Source organism: Bombina bombina, chromosome 3 (genome assembly GCF_027579735.1).
Source record: "Bombina bombina isolate aBomBom1 chromosome 3, aBomBom1.pri, whole genome shotgun sequence".
Lineage (NCBI taxonomy): Eukaryota > Metazoa > Chordata > Amphibia > Anura > Bombinatoridae > Bombina > Bombina bombina.
The window spans coordinates 324,467,114-324,493,718 of record NC_069501.1 but is presented as its reverse complement, the minus strand read 5'-3'; the positions used below and the strand labels follow the sequence as shown (position 1 = coordinate 324,493,718).

At 41.3% G+C, this 26,605-nt stretch overlaps 1 protein-coding gene across 1 annotated transcript in view; it reads left to right on the top strand.

Annotated features, from left to right (window-relative positions):
- Positions 1-26,605, top strand: part of LOC128653245 (acetylserotonin O-methyltransferase-like) — a 222,859-nt gene that overhangs the window by 85,865 nt on the left and 110,389 nt on the right. The window contains exon 4 of the mRNA XM_053706433.1: positions 2,293-2,361. Coding sequence (XP_053562408.1) covers positions 2,293-2,361 — 69 coding nt within the window. The remainder of the gene's footprint in view (positions 1-2,292; positions 2,362-26,605) is intronic.

Below are 26,605 nucleotides of genomic sequence, written 5' to 3'. Positions count from 1 at the left end.
TAAAGCGTCTGGAAGCGATCCTGATCGCTTCCAGACGCTTTACAGTTATTGCAGTGATGACTCGATATTGAGGCATCCTGCAATAACATTTTTCCCCCATCCGATGCAGAGAGAGCCACTCCGTGGCTATCTCTGCACCGGCATCGATGGCCGCAATCGTTGATGGGTGGGAGCCGACGTGGGAGGCGGGTGGGCGGCCATCGATGGAACATTGAAGAGAGAGGGGGGAGTGATTGGGGCGGGGTTGTCGGGAGCGCGCACGGACGCGTGCGCGTGCACGGGGAGCGGCGGGCGTGTGCACGGGAGGGAGCGGGTGGGAACCGCTATACTACAGAAAAAGGTGATAAGTGGGAGACAGGGGGGATCAGCAGAAAATTTTAATTGTAAGGGATCTGGGAGGGGGTGGTAGTTTGTCTATGGGGGGTCAAGCTACACTACAGAAAAAAAATTATAAAAAAAAGGCATTTTTTTCTAAACTGGGTACTGGCAGACAGCTGGCAGTACCCAAGATGGCTCCCAGTAAGGTAGAGGGGGAGGGTTAGAGAGCTGTTTGGGGGAGATCATGGAGGTTGGGGGCTAAGGGGGGATCCTACACAGCAGCATATGTAAATATGCTATACAATTTTTAATTTTTTTTAAATATACTTTTTATTTTAGTACTGGCAGACTTTCTGCCAGTACTTAAGATGGCGGGGACAATTGTGGGATGGGGGAGGGAAGAGAGCAGTTTGGGAGGGATCCAGGGGTGTGATGTGTCAGGTGGGAGGCTGATCTCTATGCTAAAGCTAAAATTAACCTTGCAAGCTCCCTACAAGCTACCTAATTAACCCTTGCACTGCTGGGCATAATACATGTGTGGTGCGCAGCAGCATTTAGCGGCCTTATAATTACCAAAAGCAACGCCAAAGCCATATATGTCTGCTATTTCTAAACAAAGGGGATCCCAGAGAAGCATTTACAACCATTTATGCCATAATTGCACAAGTTGTTTGTAAATAATTTCAGTGAGAAACCTAAAATTGTGAAATATTTTAAGTTTTTTTTAATTTGATCGCATTTAGCTGTGAAATGGTAGCATGAAATATACCAAGATGGGCCTAGATCAATACTTGGGGTTGTCTACTACACTACACTAAAGCTAAAATTAACCCTAGACGCTCCATACATCCTCCCTAATTAACCCCTTCACTGCTGGGCATAATACATGTGTGATGTGCCGTGGCATTTAGCAGCCTTCTAATTATCAAAAAGCAACGCCAAAGCCATATAAGTCTGCTATTTCTGAACAAAGGGGATCCCAGAGAAGCATTTACAACCATTTATGCAATAATTGCGCAAGTTGTTTGTAAATAATTTCTGTGAGAAACCTAAAGTTTGTGAAAAAATTTGTGAAAAAGTGAACATTTTTATTATTTGATCGCATTTGGCGGGGAAATGGTGGCATGAAATATACCAAAATGGGCCTAGATCAATACTTTGGGATGTCTTCTAAAACAAAATATATACATGTCAAGGGATATTCAGGTATTCCTGACAGATATCAGGGTTCCAAAGTAACTAGCGCTAATTTTGACAAAAAATGGTTTTGAAATAGCAAAGTGCTACTTGTATTTATTGCCCTATAACTTGCAAAAAAAGCAAAGAACATGTTAACATTGGGTATTTCTAAACTCAGGACAAAATTTTGAAACTATTTAGCATGGTTGTTTTTTGGTGGTTGTAGATGTGTAACAGATTTTGGGGGTCAAAGTTAGAAAAAGTGTGTTTTTTTCCATTTTTTCCTCATATTTTATAATATTTTTAATAGTAAATTAAGATATGATGAAAATAATGATATCTTTAGAAAGTCCATTTAGTGGCGAGAAAAACGGTATGTAATATGTGGGGGTACAGTAAATGAGTAAGAGGAAAATTACAGCTAAACACAAACACTGCAGAAATGTAAAAATAGCCCTGGTCTTTAAGGGAAAGAAATTGAAAAATGGCCTTGGTCCTTAAGGGGTTAAGGCATTTCTAGTTGCTATCCAGAGAGTCAAGTTACACATTTTTATTTAAAGAGAAGATTGTCCCAGTTGTATAAGAAAACTAAAAATAATAGGGACAGCTCTGTTTAAAACATTGGGAATATTTCATGGGTATAATTATTTTGCTTATTCCTTACTAGCTTTGAACACTCATACTGATATTTTTCTTTTTAAGGTACAATATAGACTTTAAGACTGTAAATCTAATACTAAAGCTACCATATGTTTAATATTATATAATATTGTATTTCTGTATTCATTATTTTAGGGAAGGAACATGGCAGAAAGAGAAAGTATTTGGAATGTCATCAACTGAAATGTATGATATTTTATACAGGTAACTATCTAGCTCTGAAAAGTGCTCATTTTATGTGCAGTCTGTTGCTAAAGATTTAAAATAGGTATCACTATAAGCATATTTTCTACACACTATTATTTTCTGCTTAATGGAAACAAATAGGTCAAAATTTGGTATTTCAAATTAGGATGAAATTGCTATAACTGTAAAAATTGTATTTATTGAGTTGTTATTTAAGATATCAAAAGAGTTAAAACAAGTAATTTTCGGGGGTAAAGTCTGACCACACAGGATAATGGCCACGCAGGAAACAAGTTCTGATACCCCATGTGTGGTACACAATTATTTTGGGCACCTAACCACATATTTCACCCCACAACTAGTGCAAGATCTAGGGCTAGATACCCTTCAAATGAAAAAGCTCCCCTAAACTGCAGCCAACTAAGCAAACTAGGTATTCCTTAACTCAGGCGCTGAGGGCCACATGTCGATTAACAAGACCTTTCAAACCTGATTATCTCTCTCTGGTGTGATTAAGCAGGCAACACCTAGTCCAAATCTCCACAGGTTCCTTCTCGGAGCAAGCACCATCCAAGACAACAGTGCAGGAATGGCATCCGTATTCACAGCCTCATTTAGACCTGTACACAGGCTACACTGCTACACTCAGGACTTGCCGTGCTGACTGCCAAAGGAGGACCAGCATCCCTGCAGTGCCTAATCACCTAATTTTTCTTCAGCAGGGTGCCACTGCATCTCTAGCTAGACTCAAAATTGCCAGAGATCTGGCGCTTGGAGTGAGACACAACAACTGCACCTTTATCATCCAGTAATACTATTCTGGGCCTTTACCTCCTTTTAGTTTTCTCTTTTTTCTTTACCTAGCACTTTTGGGAGGCTGAGTATACTTGATATACATATGTTATCATTCTACTATATGCATTCTACTAAACAAGAAGAACTTTGATTTATACCCCAGCTCCATGTACTAATTAGGCTTGCTAAATTGCAAAATACTAGTCATTTGGCATTTTTCCCTCATGTGTGAAGGACTGCATCTACATAGCATCGTACGTTGGGGCTAATAGCTTAAAAAATAATTGCTAACCCTCTGTCATATGTTTTCCTATACATCAGGCCTTTATCCACAAACAGACTGCTATATCAGGAAGAAAATACTTGTTACACTTTCTAAATCCATTGCAGAGCAGTATTCTGATCTAACAGCCTACACAATATACCAAATCCAGGTCAGCTTTGTCACAGGCCTGCAAATCCATATTTCTCTGCCTGCCTTGATACAGACTACAATAAATGTATGTCTCATCTAATTTCTTCAAGTGGTTATCTGCTTTGTAATGCCAAATAAGAGCCAATAAGCTAGACGAAGAATACTCAATCAATCATAATGAATAATTATCTCAAGCCATCTGACCCATCTACTAATATTATCATAGATCCTCAACTAGGGCATCGGCACACTGTTTCAACAAAAATACATGAAACGGTTACAGCACATCATCCTTGTATCACTAAAGAAGATCTCAAGCACCTCTCTTCTAAAGATGACATCACAGAGATCATTCAGGATGTTAGAAGCTTGTTTGGGGAACTGCACAGAGACATCACAGCAGTTGAATAGAGTTACTTAACTTGAGGAGAAAGAAAAACCTTTACTCACTGATCAGCAGCAACACACTTGTTACTTACAATCACTAGAAGATATGGTCCAGGTTCTTATGGAACATGTTGAAGACCTAGATAACAGAAACAGGAGGAACAATCTACACATACGGGGGATCCCAGAATCAGTGGACCCACCAGCACTTTATGGCTACCTACAAGATCTCTTCCACACCATTAAGGGTACTCCCTCAGCTGAGGATATGGTCATTGAACATGCCCATAGAGCTCTTCAACCTAAACCTCTTAGCAAGGCCCTGCCGGGAAACGCCATAGCAAAGCTTCTAAATTTTAAAGATAAAGATGAAGGCAGGTAAATTACTAGCCTGGGCTATTACCCACAAAAAATGTAAACTCTATGTACATTAAATAGTAGATACAAATTGCACAAAAAGGATAGATGGGAAAGCAATCACTAATTTCTTCATTGACTACTACAAAGTTCTGTATAACATTCATGCCACTGTAGAAAACAGGTAAGCGAAGATAACCAAAAGCTGTCATACTCTCTTATGCAACAATATTTTGCTGGAGTGAGGTTATCAACATTGTGTAGGGAAGATTGCAAGGCTTTTGACTCCCCATTTACTCAAGATTAAATTTTCTGAACTATCAAGGATCTCCCAATAGGGATGAGCTCTGATCCGGATTGCTTAGGGCCTAAGTATTATAAAACCTTTTGCCAGCTGTTAGTACCACATCTGCTTCAGATGTTCAAGCAACTATTTGATTTGTTGGACATGCCTGGATAAATGCTGGAAGCACATATTACAGTGCTTCCCACACCTGGAAAAACCCACTACTAAACCAGAAAACTTTGGACCTATATCCTTATTCATCACGGATATCACAATTCTCTGAAGGTGATCCAATTATTTAACTATGTACAAAATAATTCTATTCCCCTAAAAATATTGTTGACTGACGCAGAGGAAGTCTTTGACCAGGTCAACTGGTCTTTCATGCAATCCACTTTAACAAGAATGAACTTTGGCTCAAAATTGATTAATATGGTTTTCTCTCTATATTCTCCCCCCAATGCGAAAGTAAAGGTGGATGTTATTAGACCCTTTCACTATCACCTATTGAACACATTTTCAAGGATGTCCCTTATTACCCCTCCTATTTGCTTTGACGATTGAAGTTCTGGCACGTAGGATTCATTTGAATCCAAGAGTTTAAGGTATTTAGGTAGGGAAGAGAGAACAGAAGCTTGCAATGTATGCAGATAATATTCTGTTCATGTTGACTAATACCACATCGTCCATAAAAGGCTGTCCTCTCTGAATTTGAAGAATACTGTAGGGTGTCTGATTTTTATCTCAATCCAACTAAATCCGAATTCCTTAACATTTCAGAACTACAGATCAACATTTTTAAAATTGCACAAGACTTGCCCCCTTAAGATATCACAGCATGAACTCAAATACCTGGGTATAACTCTCAAACCTCAGATCAAGAAGTTGGTGGACTGTAAATACAAGAGACTTAGGCCTTGATATTCAAAGCATTAACATACTGTTGGGAAACTGCTTAGATGGCCCTGTTGGCAACACAGCCCAAAGGTCTGTCAAAATATTTAAAGAAAAGGGGAGTGTCCGAGCAATGCCAGTGAGCGGCGATGTCTCCCATAGAAGTGTGATATCACTACCCACATCGCTGACATCGCTGCTCATCAGCATTTTGCTGCAGGGGGCGCTATTTGAAGTGAGCCTTTATGGCACAGACAGTGCACTCACTGAAAATAAAATAAGTTTCCTAGTATGCACACTTCAAATATTGTTGTGTGGACCTAAGTTTAATTATACCTACACTAACTATTATTATTATTATCGGTTATGTGTAGAACGCCAACAGATTCCGCAGCGCTATAAACATAGGCGGTATACAAGGTAGCAATTATAGGGATCAAATAGGTAGAGGATCCTGCCTAGAGTCACACTGTTGTAGTCAGCTTTTGTGAAGGTGATCTGCAAGCAGTTGGGCTCTTAGGCTTACATTCTAAAGGGGTTTATGGCGGATAGCAATGAAGGAGATGAACTGGTATAAGGAAAGGTTAGAGTAAATTGTACGCATTCCCTGAACAGAAGTGTCTTTAGGGAGTGCTTGAAGCTTTTAAAACTAGGGTAGAGTCTTGTGGAGCGAGGCAGAGAGTCCACAAGGTGGGATCCAGTTTGGAGAAGTCCTGTAAACGGGAATGTGAGGAGGTAACAAGAGAGGAGGAGAGTAGGAGGTCATGAGCATAGCAAAGGAGACGGGAGGGAGAGTATCTAGAGACAAGGTTTGAGATATAGAGGGGAGCAGTGCAGTTGAGGACTTTGTATGTCAGAGTCAGAATTTTGTGTTTAATCCTGGAGGCAAGAGGAAGCCAGTGAAGGGATTGTAAGAGAGGTGCAGCATATGAAGAGCGACATGTAAGGAAGATGAACCTGGCAGAGGCATTCATTATGGATTGTAAAGGAGCTAGACAGCAGCTAGGGAGACCAGAGAGGATGGAGTTGCAGTAGTCAAGGCGGGAAAGGATGAGAGAGTGGATTAAAATCTTAGTTGTGTCTTGTGTAAGGAAATGTCTAATTTTAGAGATGTTTTTAAAGTGAAAGCGGCAGGATTTAGCCAAGGCCTGAATGTGAGGAGTGAAAGAGCTGAGTCAAGTATGACCCCAAGACATCGGGCATGCAGGGTATGCATAATGATGGAGTTTTAGACAGTTATAGAGAGATGGGTTTAGAAGAAGGGGGGGGGGGAATAAGGAGCTCAGTTTTGGAGAGATTTAGCTTAAGGTAGTGAGAGGACATCAATGAAGAGATGTGAGAAAGACAGTTAGTGACAAGGGTTAACAAGGAAGGAGGTTTGGAGCAGAGATGTAGATTTGAGTGTCGTCAGCATACAAATGATACTGAAACCCTTGAGACTTTATTAGGGAACCTAATGATGATGTGTAGATTAAGAAGAGAAGGAGACTGAGGATAGAGCCTTGTAGTACCCAGACAGAAAGTGGTAACGGGGCAGAGGAAGCCACAGAGAAGGCTACACTAAAGTTATGGTTAAACAGGTAGGAAGAGAACCACGAGAGACTGTGTCACAAATGCCAAAGGATTAAAAGGTTTTGGAGCAAAAGACGGTGTTCAACAGTATTGCAGGCTGCAGACAGAACAAGGAGGATAAGCAGAGAAAAGTGGCCTTTACTACACTAAAGATGACTAGTGATAGGAGGCGCTATAGAGCTATGTATCTACAAAAAGAAAGGGTGGCAAAGCAACTGTGGCAATGTACCTGTATAGGAATATAATATTAAAATATAATACCCCATGTAAGGACAAATTATAATGCCAATCATATTAGATCTAAACATAAGCGTAAAATAAAGAGTAAATGATAAAAAAAAATGTAGAGATGGTCGTGAGTCTCTTTGTGTAATGTTACACTTGTATCAGAAAGTCCAACTGGTAGGACTCAAATTGTACCGATATTTGATAGAAGGCTGCTCTCTCCTCACAAGTAGATGTCAAGAGAACTAAAAATATATAACAAGAGAGGCGCATGTGTGTACCAGTAACACAAGTAGCCCAGCTCATCTTCTTATCCAGATATTGGGATCCTTTGTTCCTGATTACCAAGACTGAACAGTGAGCTGGGCCACTGCTAAACCTCCAGCCTGCCTCTAATAGCACTGTCTGAGTGCTCCTCACAAATGTGAGTACCCTGTTAAGGGGTATTTTTGGCTTATTTCCATTTTGTTACTGGTAAACACATGCCCCTCTCTTGTTCTTTATATATTTTTAGAAGTGGCCTTTGGATTTTGCTGTAAGTATGTCATTGGTAACCATAACGATTGCTGTCTCTGTGGAGTGATGGGGGCGAAATCCAGATTGCAGTGGGTCAAGGAGGGAATTTAATGTAAGGAAATGGGATAGGCATGCATGTACTAGCTTTTCAGGAAGCTTTGAGGCAAGAGGGAGTAGGGAAATAGGGCAGTAGTTAGATGGGAAGATTGGACCGAGAGAAGGTTTTTTTGTAGATAGGTGTGACCAGTATATGTTTTAGAGATGAGGTAAATATACCAGTGCTGAGGGAGAGGAAAATGTGTGTGAGTATAGGGGTAAGGGTAGAAGAGAGGGAAGGGAGTAGCTGTGAGGGGATGGGGTCAAGGGGACAGGTAGTGAGGTGAGAGCACAGTATAAGTGCAGAAACATCTTCCTCAGTAAAAGGGGCAAAAGAGCTAAATATATGGCTTAGTGGGTTTTGGTTAATTGAAAGCTTTTGAATGGATGAGAGGCTGGAAGCATGTTGAGAGCTGATTTCATTTCTGATGGAATCGATTTTGTTATTGAAGGGGCTGGCAAAATCTTGAGCTGACAGAGAAGTTGTATTAGGAGGTGGGGAGAGCAGAGAAGAGTGTTGAAAGAGTGGAGAACAGATGTTTTGGATTTGAAGAATGGGTGTAGATAAGAGTAGAGAAGTAGTGTTGCTTATAAAGATTAAGGGCAGAGTAGTAGGAGTTCAAGATGAACTTGTATTGAAGAAAGTCAGCTGAACATCTGCGTAGGTAGCGTGTCAGAGGAGTATGCCAGGGCTAAGGGTGAGTGTGTGATTTCCGAGCCAGATTGAGGACCGATGTAAGGGTGGAATTATAGTGGCAGACAGATTCATCAGGGCAGGAAAAGGAGGAGATGGATGAGAGGAGAGGTTTGAGAGAACTAGCGAGCTGTTGCTGATCTTATGACATAATGCTTCTGTGAAGTTTGGTGGGAGGGGTAGAAGGAGGGAGAGTTGTAGGGAGGGATGAGATGTTGCAAGTGAGAAGATGATGGTAAGAAAGAGGAAAAGGGGAGTTTGTGAAGTTTGAAATAGTGCATCGATAGCTAAAGATCAGATCAAGGGAATGACCATCTTTGTGAGAGGGAGAGTCAGTCCATTGTGACAGACCAAAAGAGGAAGTGAGTTGCAGAAGTTGTTTTGCAAAGGAGGCAGTGGGATTGTCAAGAGGGATGTTGAAGTCACCAATAATGAGGGCATGAGTGTCTGAGGAAAGGAAATAAGATAGCCAGACAGCAAAGTGATCTAGAAATTGAGTTGAGGAGCCAGGGGTGCGGTATATTACTGCATCACGTATAGAGAAGAGAATAATCAAATCATGTGGGTTTCGAAAGAGGAAAATGTGAGGGAAGAGATGGGTTGTATTTGTTGAAAGGTGCAATGAGAGGAAAGTAAAATACCTACACCACCTCTTTGTCTGGTACCAGACGTAGGAGTATGGCTGAAGTGGAGACTCCCATGTGACAATGCAGCAATGGATGCTGTGTCTAAAGGAGAGAGCCAAGTTTCTGTGAGAGCCAGAAGGTTGAGGGAGTGAGAGATAAAGAGATCATGGATAGAAGTGAACTTGTTGCAAACAGAGCAAGAGTTCCAGAGTGCAGAAGTGAAGGGGGTAGTGGCTTTAGTAGTGGTTTTAGATACAAGAGGAATGCGAGTAAGGTTAGCAGAGTTTTGTTTGCTGAGTCTATGGAAAGGTACACATGGATGTGCATGGCTAAGAAGTTGCTGGGGACCAGTATTAGGGGAGATGTCACCAGCAGCTAGTTTGAGCAAGAGGGAGAGTGGCATGAGGTGAGATGCAGATTTGCAGTAATGAGACTGTTTTGGGGATGAGGTGCAGGGGGGGATAGAGACTAGCTCAGGTGATGTAGTCTTGGCAGCTGATAGCTAGCAAGACAAGCATGGCTGCTACCCTCCTTGCAATCTCCACTTTGTTGCTTCGAGCATGTCGATCTTGTATTGATATGTCTGATGCAAAGTGCAGGCTATTCCCACTAGTATGCCCTGCTAACTCCCCCTGAACTCCTATAACTACATCACGGCAAAGCTACACTCCCTCTGCTCCACCTCGCTACCTCTTGCTGACTGCTTACTCCTATGTCACAGCACCGATTAGCTAACTCCCCCCTGACTGCTTACATCTATGTCACACCTAACCCACACACACTCCAGAACACCCAGCTAAGTCCCTAATACTGCCTACACTTATGTAATGTCTAAACTACACTCCCCTGGAATACCCAGCTAACTGCTTACTGTCAAAACATAACTAACTATAATAAAGTATACTTTAAATAATAAACCTCCCTATTATAACTATGAAGCTATGTCGCTAAAGTTATAATCAATGTTTAAATAATGTGCCACAGAGATGCTCTAAAACGCCAGTGTGAGGTATGGGGGACTGGATTTGAAGTGTTCTCCATCCTCCCAGAAGGTAGCATTCCCAAACCTTAGGTGCCTCATCAAATTGCCAACAACATACTAAAAGACCGACTTGATACCATGTACCCTACTCGATTGACACTCTTTTTAAGAAGCAGCAGACCGGAGCTCAATTACGGTCTGGCCCTTTGTTTTAGGAGCACAGCTCCTACCTCATTAACCGCATTTACCTCATCTCCTTGACAAAATATTTGACATGTACAATGTAGATTATGTGCAAAAGTGCACCGTATATACGTATATGCAAATTAGACTAACTGAAATTTTCAAGAAAATTTTCAACTTCTCATTTCAAATTCAAAGTTAGTGCTATTGCATTGTCTTTGTATTGTTTATTTGTCAATTATTCAATGATTCTGTATTTCGTTGTCCTTTAAAAGGTGTGAATGGGCTATTGTATCAGTTCATTTCGGAGTACCTCCCAGTTCCTAGTTTGAAAACCCGTCGATAACCCGTTCACTGCATTGGCTTTTAACAAACTAACAATATTGCATTGTGATCTTTTAAAAAGCTTGATGACCAAACACATTTTCAGGAGCAAATCAGTGATAGATTGTAATGGTGGCCTCAGTTCAAAAATCTGTAGCTTCTAAAGTTTTTATTTTTTGGAAAGCTGCTTCTTTACGACAGATTTTAAAAGTAGCAGACATCCTCATAGAACCAGACTCTATGTTTAAGCAATTGTATTTTGACCCATTCAACATGCCTCTTTTAATTCATCTTATTAGCCTCATTTAACCTCATATATATTTTTTTTAGTTACCGAACAGTGAAGAAATACTCATTGTTAGTGATTTTGTTCCATCGCTAGAAAACTTTGAGTATTAGGCAATACAGCAGATAGCGCACCATTAAAGAGACTTGGTACTCAAAAATACTCTCTGTCCCAATGATGTTTAAAATTCTAGTAAAATAACCTTTTGTTTTTGGAAAATGTGTGTTTTTGTGCCAAATAAAACAACACTTTTGTATTTAAAAGGGCAGCCAGGTGAAGGAACAGAGAAACCATAGCACAGACTCTCTCTCTCTCTCTCTCTCTCACACACTGAGCATAAGCCAGTTTAACATTACTTTTTTTACAAGAAGCATGCCATTTTCTTAAATATAATAAAAATAAATAAAGATACATGCACAGAAATAGGCACTCACTTGAAAGAGCAGCTATAATCATGCCAGAGTTTGTACAAATCTGTTCAGCCATTCACATTTTACATGAGAGAAAAGGTCAAAGGTTTTTTTTTTCTTCTTTTTTAACTCTTTCAAACTTTAATATCTCTAGAATGCCTAAACATTAGCATTAAATGTAATTAATTTCATTCCAGATGGACATTGCATTTAAATTAAAGAGAATTGAGAATCTGAGCTTATAATGCAAATGTAATTGAAACTTAAATAGCAATATATAATTTATACATATGGTTTAGGTAACGGATTTCCTGCTACCCCAACTGGGTAACTCCGCCAACAGATCCTTCCAACACCTGGAACCAAGCTGCTATGTTGTGGAGAAAGTGATTTTAGCAATCCCACCCAAATAACTAGACAGACTAGCATTCAGGTGAAAACAAAAAGTGAAATTTATTAGGGAACACACACAACATTTATACAGAAACTGATCTTGATAACAAGCCTTATCTGACCTTCATATCTCCCGCCATTACCGCCCCTCCAGGCAGGCTGGCGCCTGTCATAGAAGCTAGTTTAAAAAAAAAAAAAAAAAACAGTGGAAAACAGCACACCTTTCTTTTGTCTGTGTGGGGCACAGGATGCTAGACTTGCTAAGTCCACTTCAGTATCCAAGAAACAAATAAAAAAGAAATCCAAGAAACAGCAAATAAAAGACCTTTATTTTTCACATATAGGGTCCCAGAATAAACATACAACGTTTCAAGTCGGCATTAGGCCCTTAGTCATGTATACTTAATTGTACAGGTTCCTGTCTTTTATACCTTCACCTGTTTACTTAATCACATAGGAGCATTCTTGTGCACAATAGTGACATCTAGTGGATGTAAATTATACAATAATCATTTAATTTTTTTTTTCATCTAATGCTCATATGTGAATATGCAATGTTACAAAAATTAAAAACAGCATAAAACCCATATATACAAATTGAAAGAGGAGTGCAAAGCATATTCCAACAATACTAACCTAAAGTAATGGGGCTAAATCACAATATTTGAAATACAACAGTATACAATATCATTTTTAATTTTTAAACCAAAAGATGAATTTACCTATATTGTACAACTAGTCACATAGTTATGTCAAGTTAGATTAGACCCCAATATATTCAGTATACCAGTTTTACTTAATTCTAGAATAGCTAATTCTTTTATGTATCATTTAAAATTTTTGGAAAAATTATTTATAGAAACAAATTATAATCAAAATCCTTATTTAGACCACTAGGAGCCAGGGCCTCAAGTTTAAGGACCCAGAACATTTCCCTGATTTTTAAGATGCTCTCTATCCCCTCCCCTTCTGGGTTTATCCACCTGTTCTATAACTTGGAATCTAAGCTGACTTATATTGTTCACCATAGAGAGGAAGTAAAAGGATACAGGAGCGTCTCTGTTATTATGTCTGATATTTGACTTATGCTCTGTTATTCTCTCTCTTACCTCCCTGCAGGTCTTGCCAATATAAATAAACCCACATGGGCATTTGATTAAATAGACAGAAAAGGTTGCTCTGCATGCCAGGTATTTATTTATTTAAAATTTCTTCCCATTGGTTGGGTGATAAAAAAATTCACCCTTTATCATCGAGCTGCAATTACTGCAGCTAAGGTAGGGGTAACAGCCACCCTCTTGTGTACCTATTGTCTGTTGGACATTCTTTTTACCACTTCCTATATCTGTATGCACAAACATATCCTTAATACATTGATTCCTTCTGTATGCAACCATGGGGCCCATTTCAAATTCTTTAACCTGAGGGTTATAGTCTGTTAGTATGTACCAATGCTTTCTCAGTATACCTGAGATATTTTGACTCTATTATATTGTGTCACAAATATCATTATATTTCCTGTCTCACATTTAGTTTTCTTAGTTTGACTAGATTCATCACAGACAACCTTAAGTTGTTTCTATCAGTGCTCTTTGTATATAAGTCTGTCTTCAAAAAAACACCTTCTATGTAAACATATGTATCCAGATATTCAATGCCAATCTCACTCATATTCAGGGTAAATTTAAGTCCCCTCACTGAGTAATTCAAATCCTGTAATGTCGCCCCCACATATGCCAACATTTTCATGAACAGCTTTGAGGAATACTTTGTGTACCCTCATAGTCTGTTCAAGTTCTATGGTGCCTCCTGGTGGAGGTACATAGAAGATGTGTTTGGTGTGTGGGGGGTGACGTTGGTAGCCTATTGTCATTTGTACAGAATTTGAATGACTCAGTGAGGGGACTTAAATTTACCCTGAATATGAGTGAGATTGGCATTGAATATCTGGATACATATGTTTACATAGAAGGTGGTTTTTTGAAGACAGACTTACAGTATATACAAAGAGCACTGATAGAAACAACTTATTACAGTACAGTAGCTGCCATCCTAACAATGTGTTCAAAGCAATACCTAAAAGCCAGTTCACCAGGGTAAAACACATTGTCTCAGATAGTAACAAATGTAAGTTGAGAGTGGAGGGAATGGCCAATAAATTTATTGCCAGAAAATATCCATTAAATCTTATATCAGAACAATTTAAGGTTGTCTGTGATGAATCTAGTCAAACTAACGGCTAGATTTAGAGTTGGGCGGTAGCCGTCAAAACCAGCGTTAGAGGCTCCTAACGCTGGTTTTTACGGCCCTCTGGTATTTGGAGTCAGTCAGGAAAGGGTCTAACGCTCACTTTCCAGCCGCAACTTTTCCATACCGCAGATCCCCTTACGTCAATTGCGTATCCTATCTTTTCAATGGGATCTTTCTAACGCCGGTATTTAGAGTCGTGGCTGAAGTGAGCGTTAGAAATCTAACGACAAAACTCCAGCCGCAAAAAAAAGTCAGTAGTTAAGAGCTTTCTGGGCTAACGCCGGTTTATAAAGCTCTTAACTACTGTGCTCTAAAGTACACTAACACCCATAAACTACCTATGTACCCCTAAACCGAGGTCCCCCCACATCCCCGCCACTCTATTAAATTTTTTTAACCCCTAATCTGCCGACCGCACACCGCTGCCACCTACATTATCCCTATGTACCCCTAATCTGCTGCCCCTAACACCGCCGACCCCTATATTATATTTATTAACCCCTAATCTGCCGCCCCCGCTATCGCTGACCCCTGTATATTATTATTAACCCCTAATCTGCCGCTCCGTACACCGCTGCCACCTACATTATAGCTATGTACCCCTAATCTGCTGCGCCTAACACCGCCGACCCCTATATTATATTTATTAACCCCTAATCTGCCCCCCTCAACGTCGCCTCCACCTGCCTACACTTATTAACCCCTAATCTGCCGAGCGGACCGCACCGCTACTATAATAAAGTTATTAACCCCTAATCCGCCTCACTCCCGCCTCAATAACCCTATAATAAATAGTATTAACCCCTAATCTGCCCTCCCTAACATCGCCGACACCTAACTTCAATTATTAACCCCTAATCTGCCGACCGAATCTCGCCGCTACTGTAATAAATGTATTAACCCCTAAAGCTAAGTCTAACCCTAACACTAACACCCCCCTAAATTAAATATAATTTAAATCTAACGAAATAAATTAACTCTTATTAAATAAATTATTCCTATTTAAAGCTAAATACTTACCTGTAAAATAAACCCTAATATAGCTACAATATAAATTATAATTATATTGTAGTTTTTTTAAGATTAATATTTATTTTACAGGTAACTTTGTATTTATTTTAACCAGGTACAATAGCTATTAAATAGTTAAGAACTATTTAATAGCTAAAATAGTTAAAATAATTACAAAATTACCTGTAAAATAAATCCTAACCTAAGTTACAATTAAACCTAACACTACACTATCAATAAATTAATTAAATAAAATACCTACAATTATCTACAATTAAACCTAACACTACACTATCAATAAATTAATTAAATACAATATCTACAAATAAATACAATGAAATAAACTAACTAAAGTACAAAAAATAAAAAAGAACTAAGTTACAAAAAATAAAAAAATATTTACAAACATTAGAAAAATATTACAACAATTTTAAACTAATTACACCTACTCTAAGCTCCCTAATAAAATAACAAAGCCCCCCAAAATAAAAAAATACCCTACCCTATTCTAAATTAAAAAAGTTCAAAGCTCTTTTACCTTACCAGCCCTGAACAGGGCCCTTTGCGGGGCATGCCCCAAAGAATTCAGCTCTTTTGCCTGTAAAAAAAACACATACAATACCCCCCCCCAATATTACAACCCACCACCCACATACCCCTAATCTAACCCAAACCCCCCCTTAAATAAACCTAACACTAAGCCCCTGAAGATCTTCCTACCTTATCTTCACCATGCCAGGTTCACCGATCCATCCTCGGAAGACTTGATCCAAGCCTCGGAAGTGTTGATCCAAGCCCAAGCGGGGGGCTGAAGAGTGACGTCCATCCTCGGGCTGAAGTCTGGATCCAAGCGGCATCTGAAGAAATCCATCATCGGGCTGAAGTCGGAAGTCCATCATCGGGATGAAGTCTTCTATCAAGCAGCATCTTCAATCTTCTTTCTTCCGGAGCGGAGCCATCTTGTTCCCAGCCGACGCGGATCCATCCTCTTCTAACGACGCCTACTAGCCGAATGACGGTTCCTTTAAATGACGTCATCCAAGATGGCGTCCGTCGAATTCCGATTGGCTGATAGGATTCTATCAGCCAATCGGAATTAAGGTAGGAAAATTCTGATTGGCTGATGGAATCAGCCAATCAGATTCAAGTTCAATCCGATTGGCTGATCCGATCAGCCAATCAGATTGAGCTCGCATTCTATTGGCTGTTCCGATCAGCCAATAGAATGCAAGCTCAATCTGATTGGCTGATTCCATCAGCCAATCAGAATTTTCCTACCTTAATTCCGATTGGCTGATAGAATCCTATCAGCCAATCGGAATTCGACGGACACCATCTTGGATGACGTCATTTAAAGGAACCGTCATTCGGCTAGTAGGCGTCGTTAGAAAAGGATGGATCCGCGTCGGCTGGGAACAAGATGGCTCCGCTCCGCTCCGGAAGAAAGAAGATTGAAGATGCTGCTTGATAGAAGACTTCATCCCGATGATGGACTTCCGACTTCAGCCCGATGATGGATTTCTTCAGCCGCCGCTTGGATCCAGACTTCAGCCCGAGGATGGACGTCACTCTTCAGCCCCCCGCTTGGGCTTGGATCAAGACTTTCGAGGACGGATTGGTGAACCTGGCATGGTGAAGATAGGATAGGTAGATATTCAGGAGCTTAGTGTTAGGTTTATTTAAGGGGGGGGGGGTTTGGGTTAGATTAGGGGTATGTGGGTGGTGGGTTGTAATGTTGGGGGGGTATTGTATGTGGTTTTTTTTACAGACAAAAGAGCTGAATTCTTTGGGGCATGCCCCGCAAAGGGCACTGTTCAGGGCTGGTAAGGTAAAAGAGCTTTGAACTTTTTTAATTTAGAATAGGGTAGGGCATTTTTTTATTTTGGGGGGCTTTGTTATTTTATTAGGGGGCTTAGAGTAGGTGTAATTAGTTTAAAATTGTTGTAATATTTTTCTAATGTTTGTAAATATTTTTTTATTTTTTGTAACTTAGTTCTTTTTTATTTTTTGTACTTTAGTTAGTTTATTTCATTGTATTTATTTGTAGATATTGTATTTAATTAATTTATTGATAGTGTAGTGTTAGGTTTAATTGTAGATAATTGTAGGTATTTTATTTAATTAATTTATTGATAGTGTAGTGTTAGGTTTAATTGTAATTTAGGTTAGGATTTATTTTACAGGTAATTTTGTAATTATTTTAACTATTTTAGCTATTAAATAGTTCTTAACTATTTAATAGCTATTGTACCTGGTTAAAATAAATACAAAGTTACCTGTAAAATAAATATAAATCCTAAAATAGCTATATTATAATTATAATTTATATTGTAGCTATATTAGGGTTTATTTTACAGGTAAGTATTTAGCTTTAAATAGGAATAATTTATTTAATAAGAGTTAATTTATTTCGTTAGATTTAAATTATATTTAACTTAGGGGGGTGTTAGTGTTAGGGTTAGACTTAGCTTTAGGGGTTAATCCATTTATTACAGTAGCGGCGAGATTCGGTCAGCAGATTAGGGGTTAATAATTGAAGTTAGGTGTCGGCGATGTTAGGGAGGGCAGATTAGGGGTTAATACTATTTATTATAGGGTTATTGAGGCGGGAGTGAGGCGGATTAGGGGTTAATAACTTTATTATAGTAGCGGTGCGGTCCGCTCGGCAGATTAGGGGTTAATAAGTGTAGGCAGGTGGAGGCGACGTTGAGGGGGCAGATTAGGGGTTAATAAATATAATATAGGGGTCGGCGGTGTTATGGGCAACAGATTAGGGGTACATAGCAATAATGTAGCTGGCGGTGGTGTACGGAGCGGCAGATTAGGGGTTAATAATAATATGCAGGGGTCAGCGATAGCGGGGGCGGCATATTAGGGGTTAATAAGTGTAAGGTTAGGGGTGTTTAGACTCGGGGTTCATGTTAGGGTGTTAGGTGCAGACATAGGAAGTGTTTCCGCATAGCAAACAATGGGGCTGCGTTAGGAGCTGAACGCTGGTTTTTTGCAGGTGTTAGGTTTTTTTTCAGCTCAAACAGCCCTATTGTTTTCTATGGGGGAATCATGCACGAGCACGTTTTTGAAGCTGGCCGCGTCCGTAAGCAACGCTGGTATCTAGAGTTGCAGTGGCGGTAAATATGCTATACGCTCCCTTTTTGGAGCCTAACGCAGCCATTCTGTGAACTCTAAATACCAGCGGTATTTAAAAGGTGCGGGAGAAAAAAAGCATGCGTAGCTAACGCACCCCTTTGGCCGCAGAACTCTAAATCTAGCCGTAAGAAAACTAAATGTGAGACAGGAAATAAAATGATATTTGTGACACAATACAATAGACTGAGTCAAAAGATCTAAGGTATACTGAGAAAGCATTGGTACATACTAAGAAACTGTAACCCTCAGGTTAAAGAATTTGAAATGGGCCCCATGGTTGAATACAGAAGGAATCAAAGTATTAAGGGTATGCTTGTGCATACAGATATAGGCAGTGGTAAAAAGAATGTCCAACAGACAATAGGTACATGAAAGAGTGGCTGTTACCCCTACCTTAGCTGCAGTAATTGCAGCTCGATGATAAAGGGTGAATTTTTTTATCACCCAACCAATTGGAAGAAATTTAAAATAAATAAATACCTGACATGAAGAGCAACCTTTTCTGTCTATTTAATCAAATGCCCATGTGGGTTTATTTATAATGGCGAGACCTGCAGGGAGGTAAGAGAGAGAATAACAAGGCATAAGTCAAATATCAGACATAATAACATATAGAACAGGTGGATAAACCCAGAAGGGGAGGGGATAGAGAGCATCTTTTAAAAATCAGAGAAATGTTCTGGGTTCATAAACTTGAGGCCCTGACTTCTAGTGGCCTAAATAAGGATTTTGATTGGAATTTGTTTCTATAAATACCTTTTCCCAAAATTTAAAATGATATATAAAAGAATTAGCTATTCTAGAATTAAGTAAAACTGGTATGCTGAATATATTGGGGTCTAATCTAACTTGACATAACTATGTGACTAGTTGTACAATATAGGTAAATTCATCTTTTGGATTGAGCCATCATTAATGGTTTAAATATTAAAATTGTACTTTTTCGTCCCTTCTAAGTTACTAGAAAAAATATCGCATGTCAAGATTGCACCGATCTCTTGGTCGGACCATGACGCCTTACATATGTCTTTCAGTGGCCATTTAATGTATGGACCTAGCCCACAGTCAGACTTCTGACGAGACTCTGTGGGCTGCTCTCAAAGCGGCACTTAGAGGGTACCTAATAGATATAGAGACTGATTTACGTAAAACGAGAGGTAAAGCCCTCTCCTCGTTAGTTGCCCATTCCAGACTTTTGAGACAACAACTCACTGAGAAATACTCCACTATAGTGAATGACCAACTCCGAGAGACAAATAAACAAATCCAAGAGATAGAACTGGGAAAGACACGCGATACACTAGAGAAATTTAAAAGACTGTACTATCACTTCAGTAATAAGGCCTCAGCCTTACTAGCTAAAAAATTAAGATACCGCGCAGCACAATCGAGAGTACTGACCATTAAAAACAAGGATGGACACTCAGTTTGCGCCCCGAGAGATATAGGTCAAGCTTTCAAGGACTTTTACCAAACACTATACAACATAGAATCAGAACTAGATTCCTCACCCCCCTCTCCATCAGACATTTCTGATTATCTCAAAAGCCTTAATCTGCCGGTCCTCAACACAACACTTCTCCCCACCTTAACAGATCAAATAACTCACAAAGAAGTAACAGTTGTTATCAGTTCACTCAAATTAGGGAAATCTCCCGGCCCGGACGGGTACACGGCACGGTTTTACAAAACTTACCAGGTCATCTTAGCCCCCATACTATGTAGAGTATTCCGGGAGATCATGCAAAAGGGCTCCTTCAGTGCAGAATTCCTCGAGGCGACAATAGTCACCATCCCCAAGCCAGGAAAGAATCCAGAATATTGCAGTAGTTACAGACCCATCTCCCTTCTTAATATTGATATAAAGTTGTACGCCAAATTATTAGCTAATAGAATGTCCAAAGTATTTACCACACTCATACATCCCGATCAGGTGGGATTCATCCCAAACAGGGAAGGCCCAGACGCCACCAGGCGCATATTAGATCTCCTTAGTATAGCGTCCAGGGACTTGTCCCTGGATGCAGAGAAAGCCTTTGACAGGGTGAGATGGATTTATTTATGGGAACCAATGAGGATATTTAACTTCCCTGCACCTTTTATTAAAGCTGTACAAGCACTATACTCCCATCCCACAGCACGAATCAAAGGCACGGGCTTCCAATCAGAACCCCTCAACATTACCAACGGAACGAGACAAGGCTGTCCCCTTTCACCCCTCCTTTTCACGATAGCAATAGAACCCTTAGCGCAAGCGATTCGTATAAACCCTGATGTAGAGGGGCTGACATTCGGAAATCATACGCATACGATTTCACTCTATGCGGATGATATAACCTTATTTCTAACTTATCCAGTTAACTCCCTAAAACAGATATTCAGTATCATAAATATATTCAGCTCCATCAGTTACTACAAATTAAATATAGACAAAACGGAGGCCCTAAGCATTAACATACCTGCCAAGACTCTTAGAGGCTTACAAATGTCACATAGATTCCAGTGGAAATCTGACTTTCTTAAGGTTTTGGGAGTGTGCGTAACCCCAGACCCCGCAACCACCATTTCCAAAAACTTCACTGACAGACTTACAGAATTTCACAAACTTCTAAACACATGGGAATTCAAAGAAATATCCTGGACCGGCAGGATGGCGGCTATTAAAATGTCCTTTCTCCCAAAGATAACCTACTTATATAGATGCATCCCATACAACATTCCGAGACCCACTTTGAACAAACTACAAGGCATGATCACTACCTACATATGGAGGGAAAGTGCCCTAGGACCGCGAGACACACCTTAGAAAGACCTTACACACAAGGAGGATTAGCTCTCCCAAATCTGTTGACATACTTTAACGCCGCAAGACTCTCACACTTACTTGACTGGAACAATAACAAGTCTCACTCATTAGGCTGGTATTTAGCAGAATCCTCAATGCTCCCCCCTAACCTGACACTATCTGATCTTTTGTGGGTACCCGCACACCATAGACATAAACTGGGTCAAATATATCCAATAATACATGACGCACTGATGTTCTGGGATTCCATCCGACATGAGCCAAATATTTCCCCACATCCTTCCCCCGCTCTAACCATAAAGGCAGTCTTGTTCTCATTACCAGAAGCACACATAGACCTTTGGCAGGATCTACGCATCCAGACCATCAAGGATTTTTACGAGACAGAGGTTTGGATCCCACATTCCCAATTGTGTATCAAATTCAATATACCCCTGAAACTTCACTTTGAGACCTTTCGTATGAGCTCTTGGCTACGCTCATGGGGATATCCGAAGAATGCCCTTAGGACTTCTTCGCCATGGGAAAGAGTGTGGAATAATGCACATTCAATCAAACATTCCCTGTCCCTACATTACAACCTCTTGTTAACCTCTAAACCATTCCACAAGATTTCCCAACACAGTGCTTGGGAGAAAGAGATTGGATTCACGGTTGATCTTAGTGTATGGAACAGTAGGATCCAACTAACTAGAAAATTACTCCATTGTGCCACCTTGTGGGAGCTTTATTATAAGCTCACTGTCAGGTGGCACCTCGTCCCTGCTACTCTGCATACAGCATATCCCTCCCAAACCCCTCTTTGCTGGAGGCAATGCGGACAAATAGGTACTCACATTCACATTTGGTGGTCTTGCCCAAAAATTCAACCCCTCTGGAGGAAAATATACAACACCTTAGGGGACCTCCACATCATTCCCCCCTACTTACCAGAGATTGCACTTCTGCACATGCCAATACCCACCTTAAACAGTCACAATGACGCACTCACAATCTACCTTTTTATGGCGAATAAACTGACCATAGCTAGAGCATGGAGAAATAAAACCCCACCTACATTAACACAAGTATTATCCTTAATTAGGCACATCAGGCTCATGGAACAATATTCTTTCAGGGTTCTAGACAGGGTTGATCAATACTTCCAGATCTGGCATCCATGGCTTACTCTTTTCCCAGACTAAACTACACTAACCTAAAACATTGGTGTATCACACTAGACTGAGACCTTCACCACCTCTCCCACTTTCCTTACTTCTCACCTCACCCTATCTCTAGACAAACACAAACATACAAATTTATATATACTTATGATTATCCAACTGTGTTTTTGAAAACCATGTCGGGACCACGATTACTTTTTATATCTCTGAATGTTTACTCATCTATATACAAACCTGTTGATACTAATCCACCTGAGAGCTGTATATCGCATCATATCGCATGTTATGCTTTTCTTTTAGATATCTTTTCCTTTAAAATTTGTAAAATAGAGACATAGTTTTTATAGGCAAGTTACATTAATCTACAGTAGGCAATGAAGACTTAAACGTTTATTCGAGAACATACCTACTATTAATAATATTGTGTACTCTCAATGATAAGAAAGTATACAATTGTAATGACTTGCACTTGCCTATCTGTTGTTATTTATTTTTCATTTGTTTGTCTCAATAAAAATTTATATTTAAAAAAAATAAAAATAAATTAAAATTGATATTGTATCCTGTTGTATTTGAAATATTGTGATTTAGCCCTATTACTTTAGGTTATTATTGTTGGAATATGCTTTGCACTCCTCTTTTAATTTGTGTATATGGGTTTTATGTTGTTTTTAAATTTTTTTAACATTGCATATTCACATATGAGCATTAGATGAAAAATAAAAAATAAAATGGATGTTATATAATTTACATCCACTAGATGTCACTATTGTGCCCAAGAATGCTCCTATGTGATTAAGTAAACAGGTGAAGGTGTAAAAGACAGGAACCTGTATAATTAAGTATACATGACTAACAGCCTTATGCTGGCTTGAAACATTGTATGTTTATTCTGGGACCCTATATGTGAAAAAGAAAGGTACACAGGGGTGGTGGTTTCAAGGTGATCCCGGGGGAGCGGCGGCACTTCCAATGTGTCATCAGCCCGGTAAAGATTGTGGGGTAGGGGTGTCCAAAACCCCCTGTTCCCAAAGTAGCTACCCTCCAGCAATTCCACCACCTCTCGCCCTTCCTAGGGGCTACCAATCCCCAAAAGAGTGGAGCTCTGGAACAAAGGGCCGCTGGAGCGACCAGGGTTAAAGGGGACCTGGAATCCCAGCTGTTGCGGCTGACCGGCAGTTCCAGGAGGTCAAACTGGGGATGTCTGAGGAGTTTATGCCACTTCAGTCCACCAGGAAAGTCTATCAGCGTTCGCATTGCTTTTTCCCGGCCGGTACTGAATATCAAATTTAAATAGCTGCAGGGCTAGACTCCACCTCAACAGTCTTCCATTGTCTCTCTATTGAGCCATACAAGGGGGTAGTTGTCTGTGAGGATGGCGAAGGGTCTCCAGTAGAGGTAGGGTTGTAGCTTTCTCAAGGCCCATACCTGAGCCAGACACTCATTCTCCACCGCCACGTAACCTACTTATCTGGGCAACAGCTTCCTACTGATGTAGGCTATGGGGTGGTCCTGCCCTTCTTCATCTGTCTGGCTCAATACAGTTTCCAACCCAAACATGGAGGCATCTGTATGGACAGAAAAGCATTTGGTGGGGTTAGGAGCGGCCAGTACTGGGGCAAAGAGTAAGGCTGACTTGAGGCTCTGGAAGGTGGTTTCACACTCGGGGGACCACAGGACCTGTCAGGGCAGTCATTTACGGGTCAGGTCTGTCAGGGGTTTAGCTAGGGCACTGTAGTTGGGGACAAATCTCCGGTAGTAACCTGCAGTTCCCAGGAATGCTAACACTTGGGTTTTGGTTTGGGGAGTTAGCCAGATGGCCAATGCCTCAACCTTAGCTGGTTCTGGCTGCTGCTTCCCACAGCCCACTTGGTGGCCCAGGTACTGGACCTCCAAGCACCTGATGGTGCATTTGTTGGGCTTCAGAGTCAGCTCTGTGGCTCTGAGATGATCTAAAACAATGCCTAGATTGTTCAAATGAGCCTCCCAGGTGTCGCTATAGATGGCAATGTCATCCAGGTATGCACAGGCATAGTCCTCGAGGCCATCCAGCAGGCAGTCCACCATCCTTTGGAAGGTGGCTCGAGCATTCATCATCCCAAACAGCATCACTTTGAACTGGTAGAGGTCGAAGGGGGTGATGAAGGCAGACTTGGGGACAGGCTTAGGGTCTAAAGGGACCTGCCAGTATCCCTTACAGAGGTCGAGACTGGTCAGGAAGTTGCCGTGGGCAATTCTTTCTAACAGGTCATTCCCCAATGCAGGGAGTCATTGCATTACACCCACCTCCACATCCCAGGAGCTGGCTCCCCAGTTCAGATGTACCCAAGCTGTGAGGGTTGGGACTATGGCTCCTCCAACCACCCGAATAGCAAGGGTCCTTCCAGTTTGACTGGAGGGGGGGACCAAGTGAGGTTGTATCAGGGAAATGGTGGTACCAGTGTCCCTTAATCTTTGAGTCACCTGCCCATTGACTCAGATGTCCTGGCGATGGTGCTGATGGTTGTCTTGGGTCACCATGCTAAAGTCCTGCAGAATGCCAACTTCCTCATCTGGCCATTCTGCATAGTTGTTAGGACCCGCTGCATAAACACAGTGGGCAGTGGCCTGGAAAGTTCTAGCTTGAGGGGTTCCCCACTGGGCCAGTAATGGGTTCCTTGGCTGGGGAATTTCTTGGCTTTGTCGGACAGAAATGTTGGATGTGGCTGAGTTGCCTACACCAGTAGCAGCCCTCTCTGTTGCTGTCCCTGGCTGGGGAAGCAGGAGCTGGCTGTTCTTGGGGCGGTAGAGGAGTAGTTGGGCTTCGGATAGTAGTGGAGCGGGGTGCAGGTTGGGGCTCTGATCGGACGTGTCATCGAGCATCCAGATACTGGTCCACCAGAAGGGTGGCTTGGTTTGCTGTGGCGGGCCTCCAGTCATAGACCCATTCTTTAACCTTCACTGGGACATGATTGTAAAAATGTTCCAGTAGAAAGAGTTGGGAAACTTCAGCTCCTGTGGTGGCCTTGCAGCCAATGAGCCAAGTGTCCATAGAATGGGTGAACCGGTGGTCCACTCCAAAAAAGGCTGCCCTTCTTTCTTTCTTAGCTCCCTGAACTTATGCCAGTGAGCTTCCGGTGTGAGGCCATATCAGGCAAGGATACGCTCTTTCACCTTATCATAGTCCCTTTTGTCCCCTGCAGGGACAGCATGAAAAGCCTCCAAGGCTCGACCAGAAAACTTGCCGAGCAGGATGGAGATTCAGTCGGCATAGGCGACCTCCTGCAGCTCGCACTGTGTCCTGAAGACCAGGCGGTAACTGTCAATCTATTCCTCCTCGGTGAGGGCTTGGAAAGCCCCATGCGGCAGCTTTTAGGATCGAGTGGTAGACCCCAGTGGAGCTGGCAGGGGGTCCCCCATAGATTTGTGGACCTCCGCAAGTTTAAGCTGGGTTGCTTCCGACACCATCTTGTGATGATTTCTTTGGGTGGGTTAGTCCCATAGAGCGCCAATCACCACTGGATGTCCCTCTGCAAGTCAGACATCGTAGTCTCTTGGGTCGAGGCTCTACTGGGTAGTTCAATGTCCTGGTCACTATCTGACCCACCAGTCAGTTAGCTAGTCCGGTCATCCTCCATCAGCTCAGCTACGATTACCGCCTTGGTCTTGTGGCCAGCACTTTTCCCCCTGGCCTCCAGCAGGGTCTTTAGTTCTTCCTTTCGGAGCACAGAGTATTGCTCAATCCGAAGGCGTCTTCAGGTATTGGTTTGGACATCCCAAGTAGATGGAAGCATCCCACCGCTGCCACCACTGTGATGGATTCCCTGCTACCCCGACTGGGTAGCTCCGCCAACGGATCCTTCCATCACCTTGAACCAGATGCTATGTAGCGGAGAAAGTTATTTTAGCAATCCCACCCAAATAACTAGACAGACTAGCATTAAGGTGAAAACAAAAAGTGAAATTTATTAGTGAAAACGCATGATATTTTTACAGAAACTGATCTTGATAAGAAGCCTTATCTGACCTTCATATCTCCTGCTATTCCCAAAACTCCAGACAGGCTGGCACCTGTCAAAAAAGCCACAGTCCCACAGAGATCCAGGACACAGGGGTGATGGTTTTGAGGTGATCCCGGGGGAGTGGTGGCACTTACAACATGTCATTTGAAAGCTCTTTGAATTAGCCAATAGAATGAGAGCTGCTTAAATCCGATTGGCTGATTTGAATAGCCAATAGGATTTTAGCAGCCCTAATTCCTATTGGCTGATTCAAATTTTTCAGCCAATAGGAATGCAAGGGACGCCATATTGAATCGCGACCCTTGCCTTGAAGATTCAGTGTATGGCGGAGACTGTAGGAAGAGGATGTTCCACGCCGGATGTCTTCAGGATGGACCCGCTTCACGCCTCTGGGATCAAGATAGAAGATGCCGTCTGGATGAAGATTGAAGAGGCCGTCTGGA